This window comes from Schistocerca gregaria, chromosome 8 (genome assembly GCF_023897955.1).
Source record: "Schistocerca gregaria isolate iqSchGreg1 chromosome 8, iqSchGreg1.2, whole genome shotgun sequence".
Taxonomy (NCBI): Eukaryota; Metazoa; Arthropoda; class Insecta; order Orthoptera; family Acrididae; genus Schistocerca; species Schistocerca gregaria.
The window spans coordinates 263,618,241-263,632,468 of NC_064927.1; the positions used below are offsets into that span (position 1 = coordinate 263,618,241).

At 38.0% G+C, this 14,228-nt stretch overlaps 2 protein-coding genes across 8 annotated transcripts in view; one reads left to right on the top strand and one right to left on the bottom strand.

The window, feature by feature from the left end:
- LOC126284279 (dynein axonemal intermediate chain 7-like) overlaps nucleotides 1–14,228 on the top strand; it is an 828,882-nt gene that overhangs the window by 362,390 nt on the left and 452,264 nt on the right. The gene's annotated exons all lie outside the window — the stretch shown is intronic.
- LOC126284278 (toll-like receptor 13) overlaps nucleotides 1–14,228 on the bottom strand; it is a 213,424-nt gene that overhangs the window by 80,766 nt on the left and 118,430 nt on the right. For 6 of the 7 annotated variants that reach the window (XM_049983100.1, XM_049983097.1, XM_049983102.1 and 3 more), the window contains one exon: nucleotides 9,603–9,828. In XM_049983100.1, the coding sequence (XP_049839057.1) occupies nucleotides 9,603–9,828 (226 nt within the window). The remainder of the gene's footprint in view (nucleotides 1–9,602; nucleotides 9,829–14,228) is intronic. The other variant, XM_049983101.1, reaches the window with a different exon arrangement.

Consider the following 14,228-nt stretch of genomic DNA (forward strand, 5'->3'; position numbering starts at 1 on the left):
CCATAGGCACGCAATTTAACTACAAGCTGCTTGTATGCTACAGTGTCAAAAGCCTTCTGAAAATACAGAAATACAGAATCAATTTGAAATCCCTTGTTGATAGCACTCAACAATTCGTGTGAGTAAAAAGCTAATTGTGTTTCACAAGAATGATGTTTCTAAATCTGTATTGACTGCTTACCAATAGACCATTTTCTTCAAGGTAATTCATAATGTTCAAACACATGATCATTAATGATATGGGCCTGTAATTTAGTAGGTTATTCCTACTACCTTTCTTGAATATTGGTGTGACCTGTGCAACCGTCCAGTCTTTGGGTACGAATCTTTCATCGAGTGAACGGTTGTATGTGATAGTTAAGTATGGAGCTACTGCATCAGCATACTCTGAAAGGAAGCTAACTGCTATACAGTCTGGACCAGAAGACTTGCTTTTATTAAGTGATTCAAGTTGTTTCACTACTCCGAGGATATCTACTTTTACATTACTCATGTTGGCAGCTGTTCTTGATTCAAATTCTGGAACATTTGCTTCATCTTCTTTTGTGAAGTTATTTGAGAAAACTGTGTTTAGTAACTCTGCTTTGGCAACACTACCTTAGATAGTATCTCCATTGCTATCACACAGAGAAGGAGTCGATTATGTTTTGCCACTAGCGTACTTCACATACAACCAGAATATCTTTGGATTTTCTGCCATGTTTTGAGACAAAGTTTCATAGTTAAAACTATTATAAGCATCTTGCATTGAAGTCCACACTAAATTTCGAGATTCTGTAAAGGATTGCCAATCTTGGAGACTTTGGGTCTGTTAAAATTTGGTATCTTTTTTTTTGTTGTTTCTGCAACAGTGTTTTGACCTGTTTTGTGTGCCAAGGTGGATCAGCTCCTTCGTTTGTTAATTTATTTGGTATAAATCTTTCAATTGCTGCTGACACTATTTCTCTGAATTCAAACCACATCTGATCTGCACTTACATTGTTAATTTGGAAGGAGTGGAGATTGTCTCTCAGGAAGGTGTCAAATGAATTGTTATAGGCTTTTTTGAATAGATATATTTTTTGTTTATTTTTGGAGGACTTGGGGGTGACAATATTTTCACAACCATTTACTGTTCGCGTGGGCTCATGAATTAAATGCTCAAAATAACTTTCAGAGAATGTGTTTAGTACAATTTTGGATGATGTTTTATGTATATCTCCAGAATTAAACATGTATTTTTGCCAACTTATTGACGGTAAATTAAAGTCACTACCAACTATAATTGTATGAGTCAGGTACATGCTAGAAATCAAACTCAAGTGTTCTTTGAACCTTTCACCAATTGTATCATCTGAATTGGGAGGTCAGTAAAAGGATCCAATTATCATTTTATTCCAGTTGCCAACAATGATCTCTGCCCATACTAACTCACAGGAACTATCTGCTTCAATTTTGCGACAAGATAAACTTCATCTAACAGCAACAAACATGCCACCAACAGATGTGTTTAGCCTATCCTTTCTGAACACCATTAGATTCTATGCAAAAATTTTGGCTGAACTTATCTTCAGTGGTTGCCAGCTTTCAGTGCCTATAATGATGTGAGCATCAGTGCTTTTATTAGTGCTTGAAGCTCTGGTACTTTACCAACACAGCTATGGCAATTTACAGCTGTTATATTGATGGTTCCTGTGTCTATGTTCTTCTTGTGATCAACTTGCACCCTGAAGCCCTTTTTGTTTTTCCTGAGATCTTCTAACCTAAATTTCATCTTAGTTAAATAATCTTACATTGCATTTACATTGAAACAGTCCCTGTTGTTTTTTCCTGAACCTAACATTAACATTTTTCCTCTCTGGAATTGGAGATACTCTTTAAATGCACTAGTTTAAAATCTTTGAGGCAACTAAATTTCACTGCACTACATATTTATGTTTTTACCTGATGATGGCATGACAGCTCAAAACTTGTTTGTGAAACAAGTATATCTGTCATCTGAAAAAATGTTAGCTAATGCTTTCTTAAAACCCCTAGGTAATGCTAGACATGAAACATGTTTAAGAAAGTGTGGCCTTGTGAACTAAGTGAATGAGTGATTAACATGACTGAGCATTTGAACTTCATATTTTATGTCAATGTCAGTTGAAGGGGATGTATTGGGATATGTAAAATGTTATTGCAGTTTTCTGTTTATTCCTTTACAATGTGACCTTTGTGTATTCATATATGTGTAGTTACTGTACTGCACATAAGCCTTTTTTCATGTAATAAAATGTTCTTTTACAAAGACTTCACATTTATAGTAAAAATGCTCAAAAAAGTGCTTGTAAGAATCCTTGAAAGTTTCCCTGTGTGGATCTGTCTACTGTATCAATTATGAGTGACTTTTCTGGTAGCAGCAATTCACAAGCACATGTTTCAAATTGTTGATGTAAGCAGAAACTACTGCTATCAGTAGATTTAAAGATGACTGTATATTTTACATACATGACAATTGCTCCTTTTTCTGTATTTTTCCTACATAAATGGGGAGGAAATTTGTATTCTTCTATGTTTAACATACAGAGCCCTGTATTCATATGGTGCTCAGACTGACATAATACACCAACCTTCATTTGACATTCAAGATCATGTTAACAGATAAGAAGTTTGTGGGGATTCAACAAATAACGATGCTGCAACAACGATAAAATATGTCTCTGGTTTCGGGCAGTCAGGTCCTGCATGGACTGTGTCTTAACTGCCATCATAGCAAGGAAACAGATTGGTGATCTGCAATGACTGTATCTGGTTGCAGTTTCTCATCATACAACAATGCTGATAACTATACAGTACCAATGCAATCATTTTTGGAATACAGACAGCTAATTTCCTATTACTTTGTGTTATGTGTTGAATACAGTACCATGCAACCGAGAGGGTCTCTTTAGACTATCCATGAGGATGTAAGCCAGCAGTGTCATGCACTAACAGTGAATAATTCTTATCTCCTGCTTGGACAATGATATCAGACATACATTTTGTCAGGTATATACAATGTATTCAGCTCACCCATGAAATTTCTGGCATTTTCTGCACACTGGACTGTGCAACATTCTGATCCATTTTCCTCACTTGAGTATGTCATGGCTACATTTGTCTTTACTCCCCCCCTGAATAGCTGTATCAGACAGACATTTAGTTGAATGCATACAATATTCCTACTGCACTCACAACTTTTCCAGTGTTTTCCATGCAACAGACTGTGTAATATCCATAACTGTTTACCTCGCCCATTGCCCACTGCATTGCACATGTCCACAATTCTGCTGCTCATGTTGCAACAGTTGATACAGCTATATCACTTACTCGCTAATGATACTGCTGTCCTACTACGTTGGATTTCAGTATGCTGGGTTCTGCATGCACACCAGCCTACAACCTTGGGACTACTTGTCTATTTACTATTCAACATTCAAGCTCCCATCATTCTCTGCTGATCAATCTGCAGTGTGGTTCACCGTCACTGAGTACATCATAACCACACATGGAGTGATTTATGACAATGCTAAACCAGTCAATCTCCTGAGCCACCTCAAGGCGCAGGCAGATTTTATAAGTAACTTATTTTTCATGTCACCCACTGCAAACAAGCATAACATGATTTGTCATGGACACTGGGTCGTGACATGATTTGTCATGGGCACTGGATCAAACAGGTTATTTACGAGGAAGCCATTGGTGACTGCATGGTTTTACAGCTATGGCACCACCTCTGAACCGTGGTAGATACAAACCTGATGCCTGACTGGACTTGTGGACTTTGTGAATCATTAAACTGCCATCACAGATATAACTTTTGATAAGTTCACAATAACAGGAATGACTCAATGTGTAATTATGGCTCATTGAAAGAGTACACACCACAGTCCAGCACCAACAAACAATGCACAAATCACTGACTTACAACCACCTTGCTGTGTGATCTACCCTAATGCTGTCCAGGCCAACCAAGTTCACCTGACACTGCCTGAGTTACCATCACTAGCTGCCAAGAAGGACAATAACTTTTTGTTTGTTTACACACAGCCCTGCTCATCACCTGCTTCCCCAACCTCCCCATCATGCTATTGTTGGTTTTATTCACAGTTCAGGGAAGTGGCGTATTACAGTCAGCCTTCATGTACATTTTCAAACTCCAACATCAGCACACAGTAGGGGCTCCAAGCTACTCTCATCAGTCAAGATGCCTCACATGCATTCTGCATGTGTCATACAAGCACCATGGCCATGGCCTTCTGGTCTCGCCTCTATCTATTTGACCATACAACACAAAGCTACCTTCTTATTGATACAGGCACTGACATTATCACCACACCCCTGACTGGCTTGGCTTCTCCTGCTGTGACTCACACATTCAACCTCAGGTGGTGAATGACACTACAATCACTGTGCATAACCAAACAACCATCAGTGTCAATCTGATTTCCAACAACCTGCTACTGTGTATCTTCCTCATTGTTACTGTCACAGAACGTGTCCTCAGTGCAGATTTCTTATGATACTACCAGCTGCTACCAGACCTTCCTCACAGTGTTTTACTTTGGCAGGGTGGTGATTGACCCATCATTGGTGTTGTCAGCTACAAACTGGCCTCACCCGGTCGAGAATCTGTGTCATCCCTGCTAGCCCTCCCACCATCGATCTTCATGAATACTTCTCCCAGTGCTTCAACATCCTCAGTGAGATTCTGTCAGTCCAGACTCAGTATTATAACACACTCCTCTGAAAGGCCTGTATGCATGATGGAAACAGTGTCCTTTGCTAATGTATTGCTACAGATACTGCTACACTGCAAGATGCGTGATGTGAACTAAACAGTTTACATTGAAGTTACACATCCAAATCTGTGTCGAGTTCAACCTATGAGGCATCAAAGCCATTCTATCTCTCCTGACAGAGCCATTGTGGATCTTGCAGTCTGGCTCAGCTGGCCCACTGGATATCATACACAAGTTAAGTGCCACTGTCAGATACATGATTTCCATAATTAAAAGTTCCAGAAAGTTCCAGTTTCAAAACACTGTAGAAAATGTCAAACTTGAACAGCATATTATTGATGCAGGGGGAAACATCACGGAACAAAAAATAACGAGAATCTGATCAACAGATGGTGCCATAAAAATGTGCACCAACTGACATGCAACACACAACTGTTCCTCAGTTTGGGACCAAGATGCCAAGATGAGTGTCTTTATGAAGGACTGTGCATTGTTGGTAGAGCTCTTTTACAAGAATGGTGACTGTGTGCCAGGAGTCCTGCAGAAGTCCGGCAGAAGTTCTTAACATTCAGGGGTGCAAAGAAAAGCACTGGTCTGACGTCTGCTAATGGTGTGGAAAAAATGATTACATAATCCAAAAAGACAGTTTCTTTTGAAGGGTATTGAGGCAGAGGAAGGAAAACAGCTGATATGACATCTATCCTGTCAAGAAGACAAATGTTGCTCTGGAACTTGCTGCCCCCATGAAAGAGGACAACAAATGGCCATGCAACATTCTGTAGACAGACAAATCATATTTCCATCTCCAAGAACATGCTAGTATGCAGAATTGCAGAATGTGGCCAATGGAAAAATCTGCTCACACATTAACTGGTACCACTTCTTTCTGCAAAGGTAACATTATGGATCATTTATCATACATGTACCACCACCAGTATACTCTATGAGAGCCTCAAGTTTGTTTACGTGGCCATGCTCTGCAGCAGGCATAGAAATACTTGTTTTGTAAATAAAACCACCTTTTCCTGCTACCACTTAATTTATTTATCCCAGATGTGTGTGCCCTTTTCTTGTTCTAAGGCTTCATCAGTGGGATGATTTGCTGATCTGCTGATTTGCATTTCCTCATGAGAGGAAATGCAGATCAGCAAATCACCCCACTCATGATGCCTTAGAGCAACAAAAAGACAAAACACATGTGGGATAAATAAATTAAGTGGCAACAGGAAAATGTGGTTTTATTTATAAAACAAGTATTACTGTGAGAGTCTTTAGCACACCAACATCATTCCAGTCCTCCAACAGTGTGAATGTATGGGTAGGATCATTTTTATGCAAAATGGCACTCCTCTCCACATTGCACAGCCAGGGTAGCAACTGCTGCTCAGGCATTTTGGAAATGCTAAAATTATCAGCCATCATATCCCTACAGCTTGGATATCCAAATCACCTGATTTTAATCTGTGTGACTGTTGTCTGTGGGGTTATTGGAAAGATGTGTTCAGTGCTCCAATTACAAACATAGCTGAATTGCACAATGCTTAATGAATGTGATCCCCAAGACACTCCAATGTATTGTGGAATGTGCTGTTTCTGGATTTCAACTTGTGGTATAAAACTGGACAGCATATTGAACATGACTTGTGTCAGTCTCACAATTGATATCATTTTCCTTTTTACACAGTTTTGACCCCAGAACAATTAAAAGCTGATGTCATTTTGATTGTTATGTGGCTTATGGATCCAGAACAATTAAAAACAGATGTTGTTTTGCTTTTCATGTGTTTCTTGGTCTGAGGATGATTAAAATCTGATTTAGCCCATCTGAAGTGGTAAGAACTTGCCATGGTGTATGGACTTACCTAAATAACAGTGCCACAACTGTTGTCTGGCAAATTTCTGCAGTCATACATATTGAACAATACAGATGGTGTAATGTGCAACTCATCATAGCCACCATATGACAATTCCTCTGTCAGTTGCAGCCAACCTCATTTATGTTAATAAGCCTACAGCACCTTCTGTTGCTAAAATTTTTCTCAACTCTTCCCTCCCTTCTCCTCTCCACCCTTCCCCTATCAGAGCCAGTAATGCTTACCCCTGTGTCAATAACATGCTGTTCAAATTTGATGTCATTCTGAGCAGTGGTTCTCTTTCTACAGTGTTATGAAACTGTAACCTCGATTATGGACACCCTGCACTGTGCATGAACCTGCCAGTGCGACAAATACACCACCATCGCATACCCCTACACACCTTGTGTTCAGTACTGTCTGTAATGAAATGGTACATTGGATTGTCACCACCCTATGTCTGCTTGTTTTATGCCAACCGCGCTGCCTAATTTCACATAAACTATGTGTGGCAAAGGTCACCGTAGATGAGCTAGTAAAAGCAGGGATCATCTGCACTTCTCATAAAGTATGACTTTTCACAATCTCTCACAGGTGCATCAATTTTCAGTGTGGTAGACCGCAAGAAAGCATACTACAAATTCCTATGAGTGACAAGGATGTTCCAAAGACCACTGTCATTGCATCATTTGGCCTTTCAGAATATATGTTCATGCCTTATGGAGTTAAGAATGCAGCACACAAACTTGGCAGTGTTTTACTGATGGCATTGTGTCCTAACTACAATCCTAATGTGTGTATCTTGATGATTTAATCATTTTCTCCACCACACCACCAGGGCATGGACACCACCACAAACTACTTTTTGACATGCTAGTGCAGAACAGAGTGATCATTAATGATGTTGAATGTCAGTTGCCGCAATGTAACATAACCTCCGTCAGTCACTTCATTGATGCTAAAGTATCTACCTAGCTCCCAAAAAAATGGAGCAGATCAAATTGCCACCACCACCACCAATGAACTATAATGAATTATGCCATTTAATAGGGATGATCAGCTTCTACTGATGCCACCTCCCTAATGCTGTCACCAACTTTCTACCTCTAACCAAAATACTGGCAGGGGAAAAAATCAGTATGTGCCAGTTTGAGTGGACTCCATGTATGCAATAAGCATTTCACAGCATCTAAGATGACCTCACCAAGACTGCTGCCCAAGCCCAGTCTTTTCCTAGTGCTCACTATCAGTCACCAAGCATGAAAGCAACTATCTTTTCAGCATTTTAAAACAGGAACTTTTAGGTGTTACGCAACTCAATTGTCACAGAAACTGTCTAATTCACAACAAAAACAGCTAAAAATATAATGCAAAAGAGGTGTAGGGGTAGGGTGGGAAGCACTGCCACCCAAGACAGAATTCCTGTAATTGCAAGTATGACAGGCAAGACTTTTGATGAACAATGCTAAAGTAGTCTGTCATTTAGGCAGACTACTTTGAAAGAGGTCCAGAGAAGTGAAGTGTCACACAAAAAAGAAACTTGGTTGAATAAACTTACAACTTTGCTTCAGAATATTAGAGGACTAAAAAAACAAACCTTGTGAATTTGTAGTTCTAGCTACAGTGTCAGTTAAGGAATATAATACGTAGCAATATATCTGGTATAAACAGTGATTTTTTGGCACATATTGAAGCTTACATAAATGTGACCAGCATATTAGATGTCAGAGAACAGACTGTCATATGAAAGAGAGTCCACACAAGATCCAACTGCCCAGGAGCAGAGAGGTATTTCTTCATCTTGGCAGCAGTGTTATCAACTGAGTCTCCACAGAAGCCCCTTCCCTCTGTAGTGGGGTGCACAGGCAGGAGTGTGTGTGTTTGTGTGTTTTGTTCATTGTGCCTGTCTGCCGGTGCTTTCCCGCTTGGTAAGTCTTGGAATCTTTGTTTTTAATGTATTTTCCCATGTGGAAGTTTCTTTCTATTTTATTTACAAGTTTAGATCAATTTAAAATAAGCTAATTCATATACACATATATTTACAGACTTCTAGTTAGAGACAATCATTAGATTTACTCCTGGTATACAATATTTTTTTTTACAAATAACTTATTAAATAATGTAATGCCACAAAGCAAATAATGTTATGCCCAGAAAGCAGTGGTGTTCAGGGCTTAGTCCAGTGTTCAGGTTGTGGAGTAGGACTGTGATCTGCTGATTGTCAGACTATGCATCATATTCTGGACAGGTGGTCAAAGATGATATTTTATGCACCCTTAAGACGTGACATTGATAGTAAATTGGGTGATATAATCCAGCTGGTGGAACCAGGGACAGAACCAGTTGATGGGTTTTTGATGGAGACAATGAACTGTGTAGACTGAGATGATCAGCCATTGACATTGTCCTGAAAGTAGCGCAGGGCATCATATATGGCGAGCGGTTCGCTGTCTGAATGACAGACTACTTTACCACTTCAGTCAAAAGGCTTACCCCTCACACCTGCAATTACAGGATTTCTGCCTTGGGGGTAGTGTTTCCCACCCCACCCCCACACCTCTTTTGCCTTACATTTTTAGCTATCAACTCAGGTAATCTATTTATCCCATTCTTCATCATTAAAAGAGATTTCTGATGACATGAATGTGGTGACTATATAATGGCATCATTTTTCATTATAAGTTGTGAGAAGCACCAGTGGCATGTAATATGCTATATATTTATTGTATAAAGCCTTCATATTATAAATGCATACATATGGCTATCACTCACTCAGTGTATACACAAAGTGTTCACTTGTTGGTTATACTGACTCTTCTGTGTTTCGTTGTTATTTTCAACTACATAACTTATGTGTATGTGTTTTCTGTAGATTCATAAGTGTAGCAAATAATGCAAGACAACACGGTATATTTAAGTTTACTTAACACTGTTTCAAGTCTTAACAGCGTTATAAATCTTACAACAAACCTTTTTTTTGTGGTCAAATTACAGAAAATTTACTTACCTACAGACATATGTTAGAGGGTTGTCTTGCAGTGAAAGTACTTCAAGTGAACCATTCACCATTTCAAGTGCACTTCTTGGTACATCTTGCAAACCAAGTGATTTCAAACCCAGTGCTTTCAACTCTGTCAAGTTAGAGGACAGAATATTTGTCAGATTATTCTCATTCATATTGGTATACGCTAGCTCCAGGATCCACAAACTGTCTCTGACTGGAATAAGAACCCCTGAAAAATGTTTTATTATTTTGCTACTGTGAAAACGGACAAGTTCAACATGGAATTGTTAAAGACATTTTCACTTTACTACATCTTCTGCTTACATTTCATCCAGTTATACGAATAAACATAAAAATTGTAATAAGAATCGTCTAAATTATCCTACACATGCAATTTCTCTTACTGCTCTATGTATCAGTACTTTGCCTTTTACAAATGCAATATTTCCTTGTGTTTATTTAAATGTCATTTTTAGCATTCCTGTAGTATGGAGAAACACAGTGGAAAGGAGTAGTCTTGGTCTGTACAAAGAACGATCCTTTATTTATGGAAACCCTGAAAAATTAAAATCTGGTTGATTTAATGGGAATTTCAAACCTATGCATTCTTTGACATTTCCAGTGCATCAGTCAGTAGATCAATTTACTCATTTTACAGGCTAACATGATAATAAATGTAGCATTTTTAACTGAAGAACATTGGATGTACTTGAGATGTGAAATTCTTCATCTACTGTTGATTCTCTGGATGTTCTGCAAACCAGTCTAGTCCTCCTTTCTAACAGTGTCAAAAGAAGGAAGTGATGTACTGCTTTGTGCCTGTGCATGTAGAATTTCTAGGGAGCTAATTGGCAGATGCAACAGCCCAGAGGACATGCATCATACAAATTATGGCACAATATAAGCTCCCCATTACAGCCTGCATCAAATGTACTTGCATTAAATAAGAACAATCTTGAATGACAAAGAAATATCCTGGTAAATGCTACTGAGCCCACATAAAAAGAAACTATGAAGATGTCAAATGGTTGCTCAGTTTCAACTGCTCACATCTAAATATTGACCAATCTAGTTTTTATTTATCATTTTTGTTTTGATGACAATGACTTTGCTATAAATGTGCATCTCCAGTCAGGTGACAGAAGTTTGTGGGACTTTCTAAAACGTCTAAAAGAGGTTTTTATAGTTCCACTACTTTAATATTTTCTCCTCTCAATATTCAGTAAGTGGTAATTTGAGTGTCAGCTCTCCTCTGCTGTGGTGAAACATTGGCTGACTCCTGTACAGTTCCAACTAAGATACGTTATAAGAGGAACCATTTTAGTCTATTGCTGGAAATAACATCTACATAAGTCAATTAGAAATAATGAAACAGCTTCTTCAGTTATTGTGCTTTATAAGATATTCAATTGATATAGTATAATATCTGTTCTACATTTATTTTAATTATATCTAATTTGGAACAAGAGCAAGTCAAACCTTATTTGATTGCTTGTAGCATCAGAAAATTCTTCTCCCTTCATGATGATGTTTTTTCATTGATTCACCATATCAAAACTTGGCATAAATTCTGATGAGTATGTACATTCCAGTCTTCAAAACAATTGTGAAACAATAAATGTATTTCAATTTTGGAGAATTATTGACACAGACATGTGCTGCATCCACCAACTCTAACATTGTATTCATAAGCAATCATGCATCAGGACTGAACTTTTTGATACTTGACTAAATAAAGTAAACTGATCAAATAAGTATGTGCCATGAAATCATGTGCATTTTCGTCACTATATGCCACAACCACACTTAACCCAGGCAGAGTGATAGCCACCGACTGGTATAACAGATTGCACAATTTTAATTTTTTTGAAAAAGTCCAGGAGAATTGTCTCAAAGGAAACAAAATGTGAGACTTTCACTTAGTCATATGTACCATTGCAAGGTAAATATTTTAACAAGAACTAAAACCAAGTGGTCAAAAAAATACCTTTTCTGTATATTTTTACTATTTTCTCATAATGCACTTATAAAAATATTACTGCTGTAGCCTTGAGTCATGTTGATTTGCAGTGTTGCACTCCAAGAGTTTTGAATCTGTAGATCTGTGTGAGTACAGAACTGGATCATTAGGATCAATTCACTAATTAAGGAATGAAATGAGGCTCACATTCCAGGGGAGCAACATTCAAATTCTTGTTCATCCATCCTGAATTAGATTGTCCATAGTTTCCCAGAAAAAATTAATGCTCTTTTTCACAGGGAGATGAGCAATTTCTTTCCCCATCATTCTTCAGTATGAATTTGTGCTCTATCTCTAACAATCATTTTGTCTCTATAATGTTAAATTGTAATTTACCCCATCTTCTTATTGTTCCCATTAATAGTTATTAGGAGCTACAAGATAGCCAAACAATTAGCTTTTAGCAATCCTGGCAGCATACCTTGCAAAAATTGATCTTATAGTTGTTCATCATAACAACTGTTTAAAGAAATGGAACCTAACTCTTTGTTATGTAGCAGAAACCATAATGTTTTATTCAAGAAACAAGAAAAAATTTCAACTATGGCACACTGGCATCAACTCATTGCTGTGGCAACAATGTATCAAAAAATTGTGTTAAGCATGAATTGTAAAATCTCTATCATCTGATGTGTGTGAGAAATAAATACTGGTTTTTGATGTTCTTACTTAAATATCTAAATCTTGACATATACAGCATGAGACTCGTAAGATGTAACACCTCTTTTATTTTGTGAACAGTTCCAGATATAAAAACGAGTTTCTACACAATTGATAGCCTGCTGAGGGGCACACAATGTGTTGTATGAATAATGCTTTGAACTCTGGTATCAACCAAGATATTGGAACCAGGGCTTTTTTTTAACTGCATTCATTACTTGTTGAAACTACAATTTCAAGTGCTTGTTTATACTGAAACTGAAACATATCATGAAGAAAAAGCCAAGTAATGTACTAACATTGGAAAGAATTGAGGCCAGAGTCACCTACTGAGGCGAGAGTGTCACCATGTAGAGTTCTGACCCCAGGCTCCATCATTGGAAAGGATGAACTACTGCATACAGTGGGCAACCATGTCCCCTGATTTGACTTCTCTTGATTTCTTTCTGTTGGAAGCATTGAAAGACGCAGTCTGTCATAAAGACCCAAATACACTAGATTATATATGCCATCAAATTGCCACAGCATGTAATGGCACACAATCCAGTATACTTTCATTTGTTCATTTATCTCTCAAGTGGTGATTGTATATGTGCCTTGCCATTGATAAACAATTTGAGCATATGCTTAAGTAAAGTGTAAAATTGCATTTCATTAAAAAAAGTATTTATTATTTAGGTGACATCTTGCAAGCATTCTGAATATAAATTTTAAACAATGGATAGAATGTAACAATATTATGAAAAGAATAGTTGCTACTCACCCTATAGTGGAGATGCTGAGTCACACATAGGCACAACAAAAAGACTGTCAGAAAGATCGCTTTTTGTTGTGCCTATCTGCAACTCAGCATCTCCACTATTTGGTGAGTAGCAATTATCCTTTTAATAACACAGAATATGATTTTTTGTTTATTTAAAGTGTATGCCACCTAATTACAATTTCAAACAGTATCTATAGAAACATATGTCTGACAGCAAGCATTTTAGTTGTATGAAGCATTCAGGCACCTCTAGGCAAAAGTAAGACAAGTCACATGTCTCTCTCTCTCTCTCTCTCTCTCTCTCTCTCTCTCTCTCTCTCTCTCTCTCTCTCTCTCTCTCTCTCTCTCCTCTTAGACACACAAGACACACACACTCAGGGTGGGGCAAATAAAAGTGGATGTGTCTGGATGTGAGTGGATGCACATAACCATAACCCCATACTGTTGTGCATGCATCAAGTGTATGCCCGTCACATAATCCACACTGATTCAGATCATAGTGCAGGCTGTGTTAGTGTGAGTAGATTAGTGGAAAGGGGACGATGGTACAGTGGAGCAGAGGGAATTCACTGTGAAAAGTTATGTGACAACGAAGTCATGGAAATGGTGTGTCAGGTGTTTCCTGAGAAGTTTAATGGCATCAAAGTGTCAATAAAGAGTACCATGCAAGCCTTAGTCCAAAAACAGCATCAGACAGAATCTGTTTTAAACAAGTCAAAAAACATTCCAAAATGTCAAAGTTTTAAACATGGCTGCTTGGTTCAGTGACCATATCTAAATTAAAATTAAAACAAATGAGCCCTTGGTCACTATTGTTTTTAGTTTTATTGACCAGGTTTCAACACTTCTAAGAGTGACTTCATCAGAATTAAAACAATTAAAATGGCCTATAACTTATATAACAGAATATTGCTTTTTACATTATGCACTGACCAATATTCAATATAATTTTCGTCTGTCTACAGTTGAGTGTTAAGATGTACCTGCAGCTAATAGATGGCACTTTTGATGCAATGTCAGGTTCACCTGGCCACACTTGTTATATGTGGGCACCTCTGTATGTTGCAACCTGTGGCTGTACAGGTCCGAGCAGCCCATAGTGGCTTGCCTTCACGCATCTTTTTCATACAATTTGTGACTAATGCTCTTCTGGCCTGTGAATTATTTTATATGTGACATGTAAGTA